Genomic DNA, 19,430 nt, shown 5'->3' with positions numbered 1-19,430 from the left:
TATGTGCATGGCAATGTTTTTATGAACAGATGGAGTTATGAACTTTATTGCTCTATCATCGTACAAGGTACAATGCGTGGCAGTATTATATACAACAATACTACAAAACTAAACTATCTCATTACATTACATACTACAAACTACTATCTAAACAGTATTTTAGTTACAATATGGTCATGTATTGATGATATGGTCTCGATCCACACTCTTTCAGTAACGGAAACATGCCGTGGGCATTTCTCTGCCCCTGGCTATGATGAAAGTTAATTTCAACTGTTATACCAAAGCTGACGCCAGAAATCTATCTCTAAAAGCTACTAGGCCCTGTGACTGAAACTGAAACTACGGATATGTTTTGCATGGCGCAACCTATGTGCATGACATTGTTTTCATGAACAAATAGATCATCCACAATTTTCAGTAACAGAAACATGCCGTGGGCATTTTGCTGCCCCAGCTACGATGAAAGTTACTGTTATACCAAAGGTGACGTGAGAAATCTATCTCTGACAGCTAGTCTTGTGACTGAAACCGAAACTTAGGATATGATGCAAAGGACGTCAGGCGCCAGGCCAGTTCAGCTCTTGAGCAACAGAAGTCATTTTCCAAGTACGACCAAACCGTTAACATGGGAAGTCTCTCGGAGAAACACCGACATCTGGAGATACAACTCAGGACCACAGGGAACCCAGAGGCAGGATACAGAAGGGCGCTAAGAGACGCGATAGCCAATGGGGACTCCTACATGGAGGTAGAGGCTCTGAAATGTCTTGGCGACTTACACTTAGAAAAAGGAAAGTCCTCCAAGGCTTCTGAAGAACTTAGGAAGTGTAAAACATTTTACACCGCCGCCCTTCTTCGCTGCAAGGATCGGGATCTCAAAGAAACACTGCAACATCGGTCTAGATACTTGGAGAAGGTTGCAGGGAAACTAGAAGAGAAACATTGTATAACAGCGAGCAGTAGAGAGGAAGCACAAAATGGCGACTGTTCCTCTTCTAGCAGTGTGCTACGTGCTGCCGAGACATTTCTTGCTTTGGACAGACTCCTTGCTGGCTTTGACGTAAAGAATTTAGAGGACGAGTACACCAAGATATTGGTAACAGCTATCGCGACTTGTGACAGAGTTTTGGAAGAAGAGAGTCTGAAATCTCTCGGGGATTTGTACCTTGAGGAAGGAAAGAAACGTTTGGACATACTTCTGCTGTCGAAAGCGGAAGGACTGTACAACAACGCAAGAGGGCGCTGTGAGGAACCGGAAGCGAAAGAGGTACTGAGTCATCGCTACAAGTACGCAGAGAAGGTCACGGAAGAAGTGAAACTGGTAAGTCATGCTTTGAATACTTGCTGATTGTCCAAAACGTTTTCCATAATTACAAAACAATTGAATTAGAAAAATAAAAAAAGTGGAATTCGGCTTTTACTTCAATTTTTCCATTTTTTACAAGTTTTGTATACACATTTACGTACGGAGATTTTATTTTCGGATTTTTGTGTGTAGCTATTTGAATACAGTAGGGTCACAGGAAGCTTTTGGGGAAACAGTATAGACTCAGACTGGCAGGAGGGTCGATTTGAGGTCAAAATGGTCTCCCCATGTGCACAGACAAAAGCATGCACCGGAAACAAAACCTCCATACACAGAAGATCAGTAGACAGTTCTTATATACATCTTTCAATGTAAAAGAGAATTTTCTCTTGATTCTGACGAGCTTATTTATAAATTGAAGTTTGCCTTTATCCTTATATTTCATATATACAGATGTTATGCAAAAGAGGGATTAGAGGGTCAAAGTTCAAGAATACAAAAGACCGGGGAAGGGAAGTTATCCCTATCCCGGACGCTGGATCAGACGCTGAAGACTCAGAGCTTTTACGGTAAGTTCATTGCTCTCCGTTAATCGTAAACAACACTGTCCATAGCAACTATTCTGTAGATTTGATAGTGGAAATGATTTTTAAAATATTTGCAATGATTTCGCAATTTTGATTTAAGGGATTCCACGTTTGTTTGAAGCGTAAATAACTTTACGCTATAGCTATATGTAAGGGGCCCTCATTGCGTAATAGTACTAATAATACAGCTATACAATCGTATGCATTGTAAATCCATTGTATGATGTAATTGTCTTCGTCAGAAAGACTATGGAATTGTCTCGCCGGATTGTGGGTGACTGCGGATTTAGCAGAATAACTCTTAAAGGCATTATTTCATGTCCATGATTTTTTGCAAGCAGATTAACGTTGTTGAGGTCAAAGTCAAGTGCAAGTTTGGGCTTCGTGGGGGGTCCCAACGTTACTGCAGAGGACTTTTTGTGTCTGTGGCTTGTGAGCAAAATAACTGGAGTATAGTTAAGGTCAAGGTCTAAAACGGGCCTTAGGGGGGGGGTCCCTATGTCGATGCAATGGACCTTTTGTCTTAGATACATCATGATTTTCCTCCACCAACCTCTGCCCTGATTCACATGGGGGACAGCTGTCCCCGCATCTGGGATCAATTGCTTACAATTGAGGGGCTGTACTGTGGGGGTGGGTGGGGGGTGGACATGCGTCAGGCAGGTCACTCCCTAAATTGTAAGGCCAGACCAAGTAATTTTTATGGGTGATGTCCACTGGAGACCTTAAATCTATTGCAAAAGCGCGAAAAAATACATGACCAAAAAAAAAACAACAACAACAGATGCATAGGTTTGGAACATACTAAATGTGGAAATAAAAAGGTTAGGACGCAACTTGAATACAAGAACAAAGTGTAACAACAACGTTTAACGAGAACAGCAATAATCCCCCCCTGTTCTGATTCTTTCCTTTCATCACATCTTCTCATTACATTTTGCGACACTGTCATAGAATAAACAAAGGGAAAAGGGAGTACAGAGATTATTTTGTACTCTAGACCAAATTGATTTCTAGTATAATCGTTCCTTTAACTAGAACAATGTCCATCTGACGAATGCATGAGATCTCCGACCTCTAGTTCAATCGGGTATTTATCGCTGTTCATACAGTGCAGTTCCCGTACGTTCAGGGAGAAACAGTCCCGGGTGTCTAAAATCATATTCATAGATGTTCTTATTTATAATGCACAGCTTATACGAAGACCGCACCAAGAAAGGCCAGAGTAGAATGGAGTCTGGAGATCTGGAAGAAGCGGAGCAGGATTTTGCGGAAGCCCTAAAACTAGTACATGGTAAGTGGAAAAGATAAGTCATTTTACAGAGGTCTGAGTGCGCATGTGCAGCCGTGATGATGTATTGTAGTCCAGGTCAAAGTTCAAAATCCAAGTTAGGCTTGTTTGAGGGCAACTATTCTCTCTTCTATGAGAGTTTTAGCAAAAATTAAATGTAATCGAGTATAGCTACATTGAGTAAGGCAGCAAAATGTTGCCGAAACGTTTAAATATTACTCCCGAAGAGTCATCAATGGGCACTGATAAATGCATGCCGCATATAAAGTTGATTTAGAATCGGACCCCTAAGATGACTTATTTTAGAGGAAAGTGAGATTGTACATGTACATGCAATGTGAAAGGAAACAGGGCAGAATATAAACTGAAAGGCAACGCAGATTTTGGTGAATTGGTCCTAGGTATTCATCTCTTGTTTTTCATTTTAATCCAAAAGAGACCAAGAAGACATTCAAAGACTTCAATGTCGTCAAAACCTGGTGTCAGTTATATTTAATTATTCTTAAAAGTGATATTTATCACGCTACTGTAAAATTTAATCTCTTTCTTCACAGGAAAACCAACCTACTTGGAGCTTGAAGCTGACTGTCTTCACAGACTGGGAAACGTCTACAAAGATCGAGGGAAGATGACAAAAGACGGAGGAGACTTCACAAAGGCGGCAGCTCTGTACCAGGCATCTCTGGTCAGAACAGGGAACGAAGACTTCAAGAAAAACTCCACCAGTTCATCAACACAACGGAGCAGTCCTTCTTACGGCAAACAGTCGGGGTATCATGTGATTGGAGAACTTGCGAAGTCGGCATGAGGCACAGAAACGAACTAAAAACGATGCGATTGGATGTAAAAACGTGAACTGGACGATATTGATCGCTTACATGATCCGTACAAGTACATGTACAAGGAAGATGATCCAGAGGTTCGAATGCTGGAGGCTGGTCGATCCAAAGCAATCAGAAATCTGTTCCACAGAATAGCAGCAGACAGGGCTACGTTTTTGAAGAATTTCATTGACGAATGCGTCAGCATCATCGGACAGCCTCCGTGCAAGTATGCTTTCATTGGGTTAGGTTCACAGGCCACGGAACTGGTCACACCGTATTCCGATCTAGAATTCTCAATTCTGATTGAGGAAAGAAGGATTCCGACGATACCAAGACGTACTTTCGCAACCTTACACACTACTTACACCTGAAGATCATCAGCCTAGGTGAGACTATTCTTCCCGCGATGGGCATCAAGTCCTTGAATGATTTTTACTCCCCAAAACCAGAGGCAAGCTGGTTCTATGACTCGATCACACCCCGCGGTATGTCGTTTGACGGTGCAATGCCTTGGGCCTGCAAAACGCCATTGGGAAGGCAACGGACGATGAGCAAAGAGCCGCTGGAGTTGATTCAAACACCAAGGAATATGGCACGATTCCAGCAGGAAGACGTAGCCGTTGCAGAGGGATACCACCTGTCTGACGTATTACGTAACGCCTGTCTGATAGCAGGGGACAAGGCGTTAGTTGACACGTATCTGAGTCTAGTGGATAGAACATTAGCACAGACCGGTGAGCATTCTACTTCCAGTGGCGACCTGATAGCTGAAGACATGGGGAAATTTAAGATAGGACTGTCATCAAGTATCATGAACGTGAAGCAAGGAATTTACCGATTTCCCGGTATTGCCATCCAGAATATCGCACTGGTGCTTGGAATAAGCGCAATGTCAGTGTGGGGTATCATTGAAGCAATGGGAAGACAACACCATGTAAGTAGAGACACGGCCCACAATCTGTGTGTGCTGGTAAGCATCTCAGCAGAACTGAGGCTGAGGACATATTTGTGTAATGGAGGACAACGGGAAAACATATCGGCGCTCATCGCTGTTGACACAGAAACTGGAGGTAACAGTTCTGTTGATACGGCGATTTCGTCTGTGTTTCACATTCCCAATCAACACATGCTGTTCAGGTACTACTACACCGCGTTCCCTCTTCGAGAAATGACTGCAAAGTCGTCCGAACATTGGCGAGACATTTTGCTCACTTCGGCCATGCTGAATTCAACACCTTACATTAGAGGACTAGTACATGCAAACTTCTGCAACTACACAATGGCAGAGAATGAGTTTGAGAAGTCATTGAATTACACTAGGGTCCACCAGCCCCAAAAGTTTCTGACAGTACTTAGCAAGCTAGCAAATGTTCGCTGTGATTCAGCCAATCATGAAGAGGCTATCCGCAGCAATGAGGTGGTCCTAAGTACCTGGAAGAAAACCAAGTCTTTGAATATAGGCTGTCCGGAATGGTTTGAGTTTACAGGTGTGTTGGCTATCCACAATCTTGGCAGGTCACATACTGAACTTGGTAATTACAAAGAAGCAATTAAATTTCATGAACAGGAGATACTTGAATACCGTCGCATCTTTGGACAACACGCAGACCATCAAGCTATTGCATGCGCACTCGGTCTCGCAGGGGGGACCTGGCTTCGTCTTGGTGATTACAGAAAAGCAATCATCTACCAAGAGGAGGCATTGGAGATGACAAAACGCGTACTTTCACCTGGAGAACAAGTAGTTAGTGTAATGATAGCGTCTTTACTCAACAACTTAGGATACACATGGAGGAAACTAGGCAATCACCGACAGGCGATAGTACTCCTTGAACAGGCCTTGCACATGAAAAAGACCATCTATGGATACGATACAGCACATCCAGAAATTGCCTCATCGCTCGAAAATCTAGGCTCAGTCTGGGGCGAACTTGGAGATCTCAAGAAGGCCCTCTCCTGTTACGAAACCGCCCTCAAGCTGTACAGGCTTGCTTATGGGATTGAAACTGACCATCCACACATTTCTACATTACTCACCTCTATTGGGGAATCATGGAGATGTCTAGGGGATTACAGAAAAGCAATAACGTTACATCATCAAGCTTTGAGCATGCACAAACGGATATATGGGTCGGTCAAAGCGCATCCTGACATCGCAAGGTCGCTAAATTGTCTCGGCAATGCCTTGAAACAATCGGGTGATTATGAAAAATCTATATACATCTTTCAGGAGGCGTTGGAGATGAGTAAAACAATTTATGGTCAGGATGCATCACATGAGATTATCGTTTCTTCACTCAACAACCTGGGCTGTGTATTAAGTCAACACGGCGACACTTTAAAAGCTAAGCAGTTATTGGAAGAGGCGGTGAACATATGTCAAGATATGTACGGGTCTGATGCAAAACATCTACAAATGGCTTCAAGTTTGAATAACTTGGGCGTGGCCTGTAATTCGTTGGGCGATCATGCCAAAGACACTGAGGTTGTATCAGGAAGCGATGACTATATATAACAGCATACGTGGTCCCAGCACAACACATCTTACCATGGCACATGTATTATCAACCTCCGGATCCACTAAACCAAGACGTAGTGGAGGACACGGCGAAGTTCACGAAATTCAGATCCTGGGTACAATTCACCAGTACATTGCTACAACAGCATTGAATCAGGGCAACGCATTGCTTAAACTTGGAGATCACCAGAAAGCTATAAGATGCATTGAAGAATCTCTACGGATGAGCAGACTTGTTTATGGTGATAACGCAGCACATCCGCAAATAGCAAATTGCTTGTTCTCCCTTGGTGAAGTTTTTACTAAGCTTGGGGACTACGAAAAGGCTATCAGCTTCCATGAGCAAGGCTTACACATGTACGAACAAATACATCGACATGACACAATGCATCCCGACATCGCGATTTCGTTACTAAAGCTTGGAGGGCTGTGGGTAAGAGTCGGAAATCACAGGAACGTAATAAAGTTCTTAGAACGATCTGTAACGGTGGAAAGGTTCATGCGTGGGGAAGTTGTGGACCATCAGAATATAACAGTACATGTTTGTCTTGGAACCGCCTACTTGAATCTTGGTGATTACAAAAAAGCCATATCATGGTATAACCAGGCTTTGGAAACGATGCAACAAATGCATGGACGGGATTCAGCACATCCTGACATTGCGGAAGTACTGACCAAATTAGGCTACACTTGGAGGAGCCTGGGTGACTTTGAAAAAGCAACAACTTTCCAAGACCGGGCTCTAAAAATGAGCAGAACAATATATGGAAATGAACACCCAGATATCTTGACCTCAATCATCTTCTTGGCAGGTTCTTGGAGAAACCTTGGCGACCACAGAAAGGCATTAGAATTGTACGAAGAGGCATGTCAGGTGAGCAAAAATCTTCATGGCCACGATGCAGCACATTCTGACATTGCCGACTCACTCAACAACCTAGGCGTGATTCACGGGGACTTGGGAGATCATAACAAAGCACGGCGGTATCACCAGCAAGCTTTACACATGAGAAGACGTCTATACGGACACAGAGCAGTACATAAAGACATCGCTACTTCCCTAACGAACCTGGGCACAGAATTCAGCAATACAGGAGATCAAAGCAAAGCAATCACGTGTTACGAAGAAGCACTCCAGATGTGGAGAGATCTTCAAGATGACAACAGCGTTCTCACAAACATTGCTAACATATTACAAAATCTTTGTGTTTCCTGGAGGGAACTTGGCGATTTCCAGAAAAGTGTCATGTGTTATGAACAGTTAGAGAAAGTAAAGATTGCCTTGAAACGTGGCAAGAAAACTAATGGCTGAATGCCAAGAAATGCACATATAAATTTTGCATATATAAAGTTTTTTTTCTGATGTGGCAAACCACGTGCGATGTTTGTTTTCCTACCTTCAGGTCACTTGTTAAAATGCATGTTACTATTCACAGACAATATTTCCTATCAACATGTGTTCTTGTCAGTGCATCTTTGCCATTGATTTTATCCTCATACAAACAAAACTATTGTCTGTAAAATCTCCGACAGAAACGTGTATCTTTTACAATTAATTAAATTTACATTCAATTTTATATTCCATTGCTCCTTTTATTGATTTAAACCGGGCACACTCCAACCGCTGGAGAAAATGACTGATATTTAAATCCCCGACAGTAAATTCTCCGACAGAAACGTGTATCTTTAACATGTAAAATCTCCATTGTTTAACCCTCAACAGTACACCTTCCCGGACTGATTAATATGTACACCTGGGGTCCGCGCGGACCCCAGAACAGTTTTTTGCTAATTTTTAGAAATTATCAACATGCTACCAGCTCAATTGTTTTGCAAAGTGATGTGGGAACCTCTGTGTCCACATTACATACAAAAATCATACATTTTGAACTTTTTCTATTTTTTGGTGAAGAAAAGAAGACAAGAAGAAATACCCGATTTTTAAACCCATTTCAGACTGAAGGGGCTTTGGAGGCCCAACTTTGATCTCAGATAGCGGCTAAACGGCTTGCGCTAGAAATATCAAATTTGAAGACCTTTCTTAAAATGTCTCTGGAAAAAAAGTTCATATTAGTTTAATACTAGTAAGTTGATGTTTTTTTGTGTTGCCATGGCAACGGGCTATTTTTTTGAAAATAGAAGTAATTTTGGTTTAAACATAAAAATTTTCTGAGTTTTATATTAAATTACACTTCTTTTCCAACTTTAATAACATCTTACATAATTAAATATAAGTTAAATCATTTTATATGCATAGAATATGCTAATTTGATGACGTCATTGGTCAAAATCCAATATGGCGGACTATATTATTAGCTCTGACGTCATATGACGTCATAATTACACCAAAGTTATTAAAATTTAATTCTATTACTACACCATTCTCTGAAAACTTGGTAGACATACGATGAGTGCATAAAACATATAAAACGGAAATAAGGCAATGTATAAGAACGCCAGTGTATCCATTATGATCGAAAGCCGGCTGGGGTCCGCGCGGACCCCAAAAGAAAATCAAATATAATTTTTTTTATAAATGGTAGAAACGGAGTTTTCTGCGCTGTATTGAGAGACAACTTTGTGGGTAACAATTACCTAAAAATTTCAGAAAAAAATCTTTAGAAACAAAAAAGATATTACAGAATATATAGTGCTGGGGTCCGCGCGGACCCCAGGTGTACTGTTTAGGGTTAAACCCCATTGTTTGATTGCTCTTTTCATTAAACCGGGAACGCCACAGCTGCCGGAAAATGACTAATATTGCCATGTCAACTGTCGGTAAATTCGAATTTGCCGACAGAATCAAGTACCTATTGTTATATTTAAGTGCCGCATTGGTCAAACCGCGCGTACCTCGCTGTGTACATTGCTTTATTCCATAATCAAGTGTAAACCTACCAAACCGGTTTCAGTTCCCTTAGTAGATACATAAAAGACCACTCGGTGAGTACTGCTGATATTTTTCTAGTGCATGTACCTTAAGCTTGTTTGGACGATCGCCTTGCTGTTTCTCATCGCCATTGTAAAGTCCGAATTCAGAACGGGTGTCGCGTTGAAAACCGATGTTTGGGGGCAAATCCTAACTGTTATAAGGCCACACCATTTTATGGATGACATCCTCCGAAGACCCCAAAACTAGGGCTCGCGGGTAATGTACAGTGTGTAACACCCCACAACATGGATAAGAATCAAGGAAGAAAATACACAGAGGTAGGCAGTGCGGCAAAAACTTCCGCCAGTTGGGTCAGGTAGAATAATAGTCATGCTATAAACCGTTACCAGTCAGTGTTGTTATGAGAAAATGGAACGTAATACTGCATAGAATTGCACATAGTAAGACACTATCCGTAAGATCGCATTCTTATAGCGTTATGCTTTTTCATAGGTATAGAAAATGTAGTATGATGTTCGTGTAAGTGTATACAAACCCACTCTGCAGTGTTGTACTGTTGTTTATAGAAGTTCAAAATATATATCAACATGCTTCAGTTGAAACTCAGCTTGATCATTTTAACCATACATTACATTTGTGTATATAAATGTATACTAATCTAGTAAGAACCATTGGAAGCTACTAAACTAACCTAATGCGTTGTTATTACTAGTAGTCAAATATTAACACCTTGTTTTCTACTAAAGGCTGTGTATATTTGTAATGATTTCTGTTGTTTTCAATTAAAACATTAAAAATGTAATTTTACTTCGTTTTTACCATAAAGAAAGGAATCCATGTAAGAGATTGATTGATTCTCAAAAGTTACGTTTTCGTCTTCATTCTTCCTGTCATACTTAAATTTAATTTATGCTGTCTAATCTCTAACTAAGTACAGTGTATTACGCATTGTACTTTATATTGTTCCGTATTCCTAATAAGCTAAATGGTATAGAATATAACCTTATCAACAACCTGTTTTGACTAATTTTGTATACTAGAATACGAATTCAGTAAGAAACCTTGGAAGCTATTAAACAAACCTATTGCGTCGTATATAGTTCAAGACTAGTAACATCTCGTTTTTACTAAATGCTCTGTACATTTTTAATACTTGTTTTTCAATAAACACATTCAAAACCGTTTTCTGCCGTTTTTTTAAATTCGTTTTATTTTCAGAAAGAACTGAACCCTAGAAGATTTAAGCAATACAACGTTATACTCAGACGTTTTCATTCAATTCTGTTCAAACGAAACAAAACTGTTCCAACGTCATCAATCACCATACGTAGATGGTTAGAATAAGCTGTAGATAATAGAGCTAGATTGTGTGGTATAGACTGTTCTGGTAAGTTAGGCTAGCGCTGTATAATAGTACATGTAGTAATTGTATTCAACACATTGTCTAATTTAAGTACAAATAATGATTTGGTACGATTCAGTTGAACTAAAAAAAGTGTTGTTAACTTTATCATTTCCGTCCTCTGTGTATCGTCAGTGAATAACGCATAATTGGTTACTTATTACGATGGTCCAGAAATCTCATAAACACAGTTGAAGGTAGAGGAGTAATTAAATATCCACGTTGGGATCTCCACTATCACCATTAGTACATTAAACATCTTAATCTAAGCAACTACATAATGTAAACTAATTTCTCGTTGTTCCAGGGTAATCAACTTCTTTTAATATTTATGCAAATTGCGCCCTGTTTAGGACAATGATTTTTTTTTGCGTAAGCTACGAACAAAGAAAGTAATAAAATCTCCACATTAAAATAAGCCACATTTAGCCTGAGCAAAGGGGTATGAAAAGTAAAACAGAAAGGGTAACAAAAGTTTGGTTTCTTAAATTTTAAGAAACCAAAAAATGAGTGGTGTGCATAATGTACTTGGCGATTGCGATTGGTTAAAGCCCCTGTCACACATTCAGAACCTTCGGAGAGCTATAGAAGGCTATATTTGATAGGGGTGTAAGATTGGAGCACGAGATGGCACCCGTTAATCGCCGACAAATTAAAAACTAATTTCGCTGTCAGAAACCTGTCACTACCAGAGGTACTTCTTTGATTGCCTTGCCTCGGTAGTTGACAGCGGTACAGATGTACACTCCTGTGTCCTCTTCCCTTGATTCTGTCACCACCAGAGTACCGCTGTCCAGTACCTCCATTCGAGGGAACCCTGAATCCACAGCCAGGATGGCTCCTGTTGGGGTGGTCCAGAAAAACTCGGCCTCAGGACAGCCTGAAATCTTACACTTCAACGTGGCGGTCTGGCCCTCATGCACGGATGTGTCGCTCCCCCTTGTGTCGATAGAGGGCGCTTCCTCGCGTTGGCAGTCACATGTGAGGTCGGCGAGCGGAACGTCCTGTAGGTCCTTGCCTCGTAGACTTGGAGGGCTGGCGCAGGTCAGAAAGACACGTGGAATACCGCTTTCCCTAAGCCACGTCGCGAGACCTTTCAGTTGGCAGTCGCATTTGAACGTATTGTCAAACAGGACAAGGTCTGTCAACTTTGGGAGTTTGTCAACAGCACTGGCTGGGAGGAAGCGCAAAGGGTTGTCCGTAAGCTGCACTCTGGTGAGGTTAGGGAAAGATGTAGCGGAGAAAGTCCCCTCGTCAACCACACGGATATGTCCCGATGGGATGTTGAAGCCGGTGGCGTTCTTCATCGGTGTCGGAAAGGACTCAGGCCCGAGATAGACGAACGGGTTTCCATACAGAGAGTCTGGATAAACCTGAAACACAGGTAGATTAGCCAGGGCCGGAGCCACGTGAGCCATGTTGGTGAAGTTGTTCAGAGTTAAGTCGAAGGAAACCAGTTTGTCCAATCCGAGGAAGGTGTCAGGGTCCATGTAGCTGAGTTGATTGGAGGACAGACCTAACGAAACTAGCTGAGTCAGACTGTGAAACAGGGATGATGCGATGAAAGTCAGGTTGTTATAAGATAGCCGGAGGTCAGTGATGGTCGGTGTGCATTCAAAAGGTGCGATGTCGATGAGCCCGTTATAAGACAGGTCCAAAGTGTCCAGGAAGTCCAACCCACACAGCACTGTCGGTTCGAAAGTCCCTACCGATTTCAGGTAGCTGATGTTGGATAGGAACAGTTTGGAGAGTCTGAGTTGGAAATAAAATAAATCATAAATATGCGAGATAAGAGGAATGTCGTTGATTAAGCGTTATGAGTTCACATTTGTAAATCGTGTTCAACGGTTAAAATCGTTGATGGGTCAGACTACTGCATGAATGTCATGATATCTTACGTCGATGAAGGTTAGACATCCAGGTAATAAGATACGCCATAAAACAGTTCCTCAAGCAACTGGATATGATTTTGGCAACGTGAGACGTTTCAGCTGGTATCCAATAGGTTTCGTCAGTGACTGAGAGACCAGAGGAGAAATGCAGGAGAAAAGCGCAATCAATAGTTTCTGATTATAAACCTGCATTTCTCCCCTGGTCTCTCAGTCACTGACGAAAGCTAGTGGATACCAGCTGAAACGTCTGACGTTTCCAAAATCATATCCAGTTGCTTGAGGAACTGTTTTTTGGCGTCACGATATCTTACCTGGGAAAAGCAGAGAATTGTTCAGGACCTAGCGGTTCTTGGATAGGGTTGTCACTAAGGTCCAATGTCTGAAGATGGTCTGCACCACCCAGGTTACTGGGGAACTGGTGCAGTTTGTTAGAACCTATGTACAGCTCGGTTACGGAGTGGAGACCTGTCAGTGAAATCTGCGAAATCTGATTTGAATTCAAAGACAGGGACCGAAGGTTGCCGAGATCTTGGAATGAACCGCCTTCTACCGCAATGATGGCATTGTCTTCAAGGTTCAACGTGCTCAAAGCAGGTAGGGCAACGAAGGTTGTATTGAGGATAACAGAAATTTTGTTAGCATACAGATAGATGGTATGGAGTTTAGGAAGGCTGTAAAAGATGTTATCAATTTTCGTGATTTTGTTGTTACTCAAATTCACAATGCTTAGGTGCTGTAAGGCATAAAATGCACCAACGTCAATGCCTTCAATGTCGTTTTTGCTCAGATCTAATTCCTCAATGTTTGGTATGTCTATGAATACATGATTGTCAAGAGTGACAATGTAGTTATTTTGAAAAGACAATTTGGTCAGCTTCCCAGAACCCTGAAAGATGGGCCCGGAAAGAGACGTGAGTTTATTAGAGCTGAGATCCACGGATCTTAGTAGTGGTAGCCTGGCGAATGCTTCCTCTTCAAGATCGACAATGTTGTTGTTAAACAGCTGAATCTCTTCCAATGCCGGATGATCTGTGAACAGGCCACGTGGGATCGTCTCCAGTTTGCTGGCTCTGGCATCGAATTGGGCAAGGTTTTTCAGGTCGGTGAAGAGTCCAGCAGGCAGCTTGGTGAAAGTGTTGTTGTCAAGTCTAAGAGACGTCAGTGCCAGTAAGTTGTCGAATGTTCCCTCTTCCACCATTGTAAGGTTTTCATTCCACCCGACTCTCAAAGAAGTGAGTTTTGGCATGTCAACAAAATCACCTCGTCGAAGCATGGTTATTTGGGTGTTGCCTGATGAAATTATATGGAACAATAATGATATTGTAATATCTGGCAACAGTACGGCAAACATTGTATATTTTTAGACTAAGTGTTTTCCGTTGCTTCTATAAATACTGCATGAATGATTTATTCGAATGTCTTGTGTTTTTTCATAAACTCTGTTGAAACGGTATCAAATACGAATGGAATATAACCGCTAGTAAAAATGGTAAACTGCTTTTGGGTTGTTAATTTTAATCATTTGCTTATTGCCGAGCTTAAGGGCTGGAATTTACCTGAAAGATGTGTAAATTTTATGCTATTTCGGTTTGCTGAGGATCCTCGAAAACAGACGTGTTTTCATTACAAAAATGTCTAAATTTCACATTCAAAACCACCAATGTACAAAATGTACTTACCTTAAAATGAATACACGTTTTAATACGTTAACATTAGGTGAATGCATGTTTAATTAAAAAGTCTATCAGACCAGTAGGAATTCTTTTAGATTTTTTCTTCCTATTTTGTCATAATGCTTTAGTTCCTGTAAAATTCATATCGATATACGTACCGATATCCAAGTCGGTCACATTTTTGGGAATGTCCCTTGGAATGGCTGAGATAGTTGGTCCATTGCAAGACACAGAGTAATTGTTGTCAAAGTAGTCACGACAAAAGCAGGACTTTGGACAGGCCTCAGACGGGTTCAGGTGATAAAACAAACACACCAACACTGTGTAATAACACAGCCGCACAGCCTCCATTGTCGTTCTAAAAATAAACACACACGTAGAGACTTCGTAAACTCCGGATCTAATATTGTATTTAACAAAGTTAAAAACTTTGTGTTGGATACACATGGTAAATTTTCTTATCTAGAGAATTCGACCTGTCACTTAGCCTCCATAGCTATTAAAAAACAGGGGGTTTTGGGGGGGTCTTCAGGATCTTTTATGTGCTATTTTCTGATTGCATATAGACAACATAGCCGGCCTATTGATTTACCCCAGTTTAACTGGGCTAATGAGAAAACAGCCGAAGACCACCAAACCCCCAGTTCTATAAGCCTGCTACGGAGGCTACCTGTCACTCTGGTCTTCTTCAGGAGATTGCCCCAATGAGAGTAGTTACGTGATTTCATTGAAGCGCGCAAAATCCCCCAAACACAAAATTTGCAGTAAAATGACAACCTTATCACTGAGTTTTAGCCAATGCCTTTTTATCTACCCACTGTGTAATGTATGGGTCAGCTTAGGTCATATTTGAATAAGCCAGTCTTGAGACTGGCGCATGATCGAGGGTAACTTACGGTCATACACTCCACAAACAGACAGGTAACACATACATGTAATACTCATTTTCACCTGGGCGAAATTAGGAAAGTCGCGTTAAATGCCTTTCCCAAGGGCACAGGATCAGTAGCATGTCAGGACTCGAACCGGGACCTCTTGGGTCCAAGTCGAGCACCCACTACGTGTTGTGTATTTGTATTTTAAGAACTAAAGTATAGCAATTATCCTGTCTTGACTTGTCTGACTTTTTCGACTTCCAAAATTGTCTTCATGTCATTTATATATCAATCAATAGTTTGTGCTTATAAACCGGCATTTCTCCTCTGGTCTTTCAGTCACTGGCGAAAGCTAGTGGATACTAGCTGAAACGTCTGACGTTTCCAAAATCATATCCAGTTGTTTGAGTAACTGTTTTCTTTGGCGTATAGCAATTGTATGCATATCAGCGAGATGTGACTGGTACTTGAAATAGTCATGATACCGTTTTCTTTTCTTTGACTCTACTGATCCTATGATAAGGGTATTTGCCACCCTAATTAAATTATTTACCAGTGAGATAGGGTGTATTGTTCCCATTCTTAATTACAAAAGCATGTACGTCTTCAGGATTACAAAGTCTTATCATGATGGCTACAAAGTTAATATATACTCGTACGGGCATTTCTTCATGGCATGGAGGTAAAATTAGTTCTGCGGCTCACATTTGGGATATCCTATTGCTGGTTCCCTTACAATAATTCACTATAAGAACTATTTCCTTGCCTCGGTAGTTTACAGTGGGACTGGTGTACATCTTATAGTGTCGAATTCTATAAAATGCAACAACATCCAACCAAAAATTCGTGGTAAAATTGCAGACTTACCGCTTAATTCGAGCCAACAGCTTTGTATTAACACACTGCCTGTAACGTATGGGTGAACTTTGATCATGTTTGAATATATGCCAGTCTTGGGACTGGCACATGACAGGAGGTAACTAACGGTCATTATCATATAGCCGGGTGACGTTAACCAATCAGAAGGCTCCATTCCACATGTCTTATGACGCCGTAATTGGCGATTTTTACCCTTCCCAAGATGCACCGTCAGGGGTATCGCAAAATGGATCGCATGCGATTTTACGACAACTCTTCTCAGCGCGCGAAAGTAAACCGTAGTGAACTCCGCACGCTTCAAATCGGTATTATCCATGAACTCTTGAACTTCATGAATTCATCTGCACCCCATTCAGAGCTAGAACATCAGGCTTCACCTACTAGTATTCCTATTTCCCACGGCTTGTCACAGTCTGGAATAATCTGGGTCCTGATCTTCGTAATCTAGTAGTCCAAGCCAACCGACTGTCCAACATTTCAGTATTCAAGCGTCAACTTGTTAAAAAAAATGAAAGTGACATTTGCCAGATTCAATGAGCACTTCATTTCTGACGCTCCGTGCTCTTGGTCCACCGCATGCGGGTGCGCCTCCTGTACAGCTTAAAGACGCCATTAGTATTAGTATGGTTTTTAATATCGTTCCAATGCAAATATTGTATTATGGATTGTTTGCTATTGTATTATTTGTACTGTATTATTGTAATGTATGGGAGGACAACTTGTAAAGGTGTATATACACCTGTTTTGTCCTCCCTTCCACTCGTCTGGAGAATTCAAATAAATAAATAAAGAAAGAAACTCTAGTCGCCCAGAAAACATCGCAACCCTGATCATTAGATTAAAGGAAAGGAAAATAATACTAGTACTTTTATTACTGAAAAAATAGGATGCAAATTTACAACCATGTACGGTACTAATACCATAGACAATTCACCTGTTAATACATGAAATCAGTAATTTGACATACAATAGTCCAATATAATGATGGCACAATACGTTTAAAACATTCGGATGTTAACAAGAGCTTTGGTCATGGTAGGGTGATTGTTGGCTGGAGGTTGGGAGCAGGTGCACGGGGGGGGGGGGTGATCAGCGTGGCACAGCAATCGATTCGATATTTGACGGACCTGTACTTTAAAGTATCAAAGAGACTAGATTTCTTTCAGTTACCAAAGGTGTACATGTCTAGATTGTTAATCAGACTTTCTGAATTTTTTTACTTTTCTGATGTCGTGCTCAAAGAGACTTTGGGTTTCTTTAAAGTTGATTACATTTGTTACTTACTGCCTCCTAATACAAGATGAAATCATCTGCTTTGCATTTTTTTGTATTATGACTCATGTTATGAGATGCCGTAATGAGTCTGCTCTGACAGAAAAACAACCAGTCGGTCCGGGTGCAGGTCTTGTTTTTCTGGTCCGACGGCGTTGACAGGGTTTTCCCTGACAGCATCGATATTTGTAGTGTAAAATCACCGATAATTTCTGTGGATTCGTGTGGAAAAGTTTTACCTTAGTAAAACAAGGAACATTTCGGGAACCAGGGAGGAAAGATGCAGACGGCAGACAAGAAACGAGTAGGTGACGCTCGGCACAACACCGCGGAGATTCTAACTACTGACTTTATCGAGCCGTATGCAGCGGCGGCCCTCCCTCCGAACTCTGCTGTTAATAGAGACACTGAGAATTCCAAGGAATGCAGAGAAAACGCTACCATGTAGGCTGTACCGGAACACAACAGAGCAGAAGGAATCATTCCCACCTAAAGATACGAGTAAAGAAGAGCCTAAAGCAATATCACATCTGTATGAAGACAAGAAAGACGGCGAGAAATCGTCCCGACCTGTAGGACGTAAAAATGGCCAAGACAAAAAAGGAGGAAAATCCACTGAGACTTTGAAACCGCTGTATTCAGAGAGAAAGGAAACGGACAATAAGGCCTACCGGTCAAGGTTCTTTTTGAGGGGAAAACAGCCTGGTGACGCGGCCCAAAATTGGTATGCTGTTCCTAAACGAGCCAGAGGTATGTTGTTTATGTAAATTTTCATACAAATATTTATGTATTTTAAGTTGGGTTGAGAAACCATAAATTCTTGTACAACTTGAGGAAGAGGTATGGTGTTTATGTAAATTTACATATAAAATGTATGTATTTTGAGTTGAGGTAGATTAAGGTTGAGTTAAGGTACATCAATTCTAATACATTGTGTTAATCATATTCTTAATATAATTTCATAATAAATATCAAGATGAAACAATAACAAAAATTATAAAATATCTTTATGTTTTAAGATTTTTGACTGACACAACAAAAAGTACAGGCAATTTTGTATGGTTTTAAGACTAAGACTGTGCCCCCGCTATATTCAGAGAGAACGGAAACGGACAATAAGGCCTACCGGTCAGGGTCCCTTTTGAGGGGAAAACAACCTGGTGACGTGGCCCAAAATTGGTATGCTGTTCCTAAAAGAGCTAAAGGTATGTTCTTTATGTAAATTTACATAAACAATTTCTGTAATAATTTTTAGTTTAGAAAACCATCAATTCTAATACATTGTGTTGATCATAATCTTATTTCCATAATAAATATCAAGATGAAACAAAAATTACAAAATCTCTGTATGTTTAAAGGGGGGGGAGTGAGGTCGCCGAATTGTTTTAGATTCTGTTTCCGTTTGTCAAATACGGTGTTTGAATTCTCTGGCCATTTATAAACTAAGTAAAGACTGTAAAGTGATGTTGCTTGATGATTTTTCGAACGGTAGTCCCCACAAGTGGTCAAATATTTGTTTTCTCTCGTTTAGCCAAGGGTTTTTTGCAGTGCCAACAATATGAATGTATATTTTTCAAACATTGACGTGTGGACTAGCAGTACTGATCAAACCATACTTTGTTCGTCTTTTTGCGTTTCTTTTTTCTTTCTGGAGCATTGTTTTATTCGCCCCTTTGCCGTCCTGGTATGAGTATTTTTCTTGCACTTCTAACACCTCAGAGGGACGTTAAGAATGCAAGAAAATTAATTCCGACCATTTCCAAAAGAAATAGCTACTTTTTAATTGTCATGATTCAGCCATGGATGGTTAGAAATGGTTCCAACTTTGCTGCAAACGGGTAAAAACAGCAATTGTTTTTATGTCTCACGCAATGCATATTTTTCACAAAAAAGTGTAAATTGAGAAAACGAACGACACTTTAAGGACATACACATGTTGGATCCGGTAACATTCTTAGAAACTCTTCTGATACATTCAAAACGTCATTCCTGCTTTACAAGTAATTATGGGTTCA

General features: G+C 40.8%; 2 protein-coding genes across 2 annotated transcripts; one reads left to right on the top strand and one right to left on the bottom strand.

The window, feature by feature from the left end:
* Nucleotides 1–628: 628 nt before the first annotated feature.
* On the top strand, nucleotides 629–8,244 carry LOC109478430. The gene is made up of 4 exons (XM_019779962.1): nucleotides 629–1,324; nucleotides 1,763–1,878; nucleotides 3,090–3,190; nucleotides 3,742–8,244. The coding sequence occupies exons 1-4, from the start codon at nucleotides 629–631 to the stop codon at nucleotides 3,993–3,995; spliced, it is 1,167 nt and encodes a 388-aa protein (XP_019635521.1). The 3' UTR covers nucleotides 3,996–8,244.
* A 2,413-nt stretch (nucleotides 8,245–10,657) lies between these two features.
* On the bottom strand, nucleotides 10,658–16,209 carry LOC109478616 (slit homolog 1 protein-like). Its single transcript, XM_019780290.1, has 4 exons — nucleotides 16,132–16,209; nucleotides 14,548–14,747; nucleotides 13,028–14,006; nucleotides 10,658–12,576 (listed from the first exon to the last, which is right to left on the bottom strand). Exons 2-4 carry the CDS (start codon nucleotides 14,738–14,740, stop codon nucleotides 11,496–11,498), a joined length of 2,253 nt encoding a protein of 750 aa, XP_019635849.1. The 5' UTR covers nucleotides 14,741–14,747; nucleotides 16,132–16,209; the 3' UTR covers nucleotides 10,658–11,495.
* Between the last annotated feature and the right edge of the window lie 3,221 nt (nucleotides 16,210–19,430).

This window comes from Branchiostoma belcheri, unplaced genomic scaffold (assembly GCF_001625305.1).
Source record: "Branchiostoma belcheri isolate BF01 breed outbred unplaced genomic scaffold, Haploidv18h27 scaffold44, whole genome shotgun sequence".
In the NCBI taxonomy this organism is placed as follows: Eukaryota; Metazoa; Chordata; class Leptocardii; order Amphioxiformes; family Branchiostomatidae; genus Branchiostoma; species Branchiostoma belcheri.
Note: the sequence above shows the minus strand (reverse complement) of the source record. Positions and strands in the feature narration are given on the sequence as shown.

Bases quoted from the DNA above. Each gene is read 5' to 3' on its own strand.
- LOC109478616 (XM_019780290.1), bottom strand. From the start codon at position 14,740: ATGGAGGCTGTGCGGCTGTGTTATTACACAGTGTTGGTGTGTTTGTTT. The intron at 14,007-14,547 runs GTACGTATATCG...TAATTTCATCAG, and splicing joins TGTGACCGACTTGGATATCG to GCAACACCCAAATAACCATG. The intron at 12,577-13,027 runs GTAAGATATCGT...TTTCCAACTCAG, and splicing joins CAATTCTCTGCTTTTCCCAG to ACTCTCCAAACTGTTCCTAT.
- LOC109478430 (XM_019779962.1), top strand. From the start codon at position 629: ATGGGAAGTCTCTCGGAGAAACACCGACATCTGGAGATACAACTCAGG. The intron at 1,325-1,762 runs GTAAGTCATGCT...TCATATATACAG, and splicing joins TCACGGAAGAAGTGAAACTG to ATGTTATGCAAAAGAGGGAT. The intron at 1,879-3,089 runs GTAAGTTCATTG...TATAATGCACAG, and splicing joins GAAGACTCAGAGCTTTTACG to CTTATACGAAGACCGCACCA.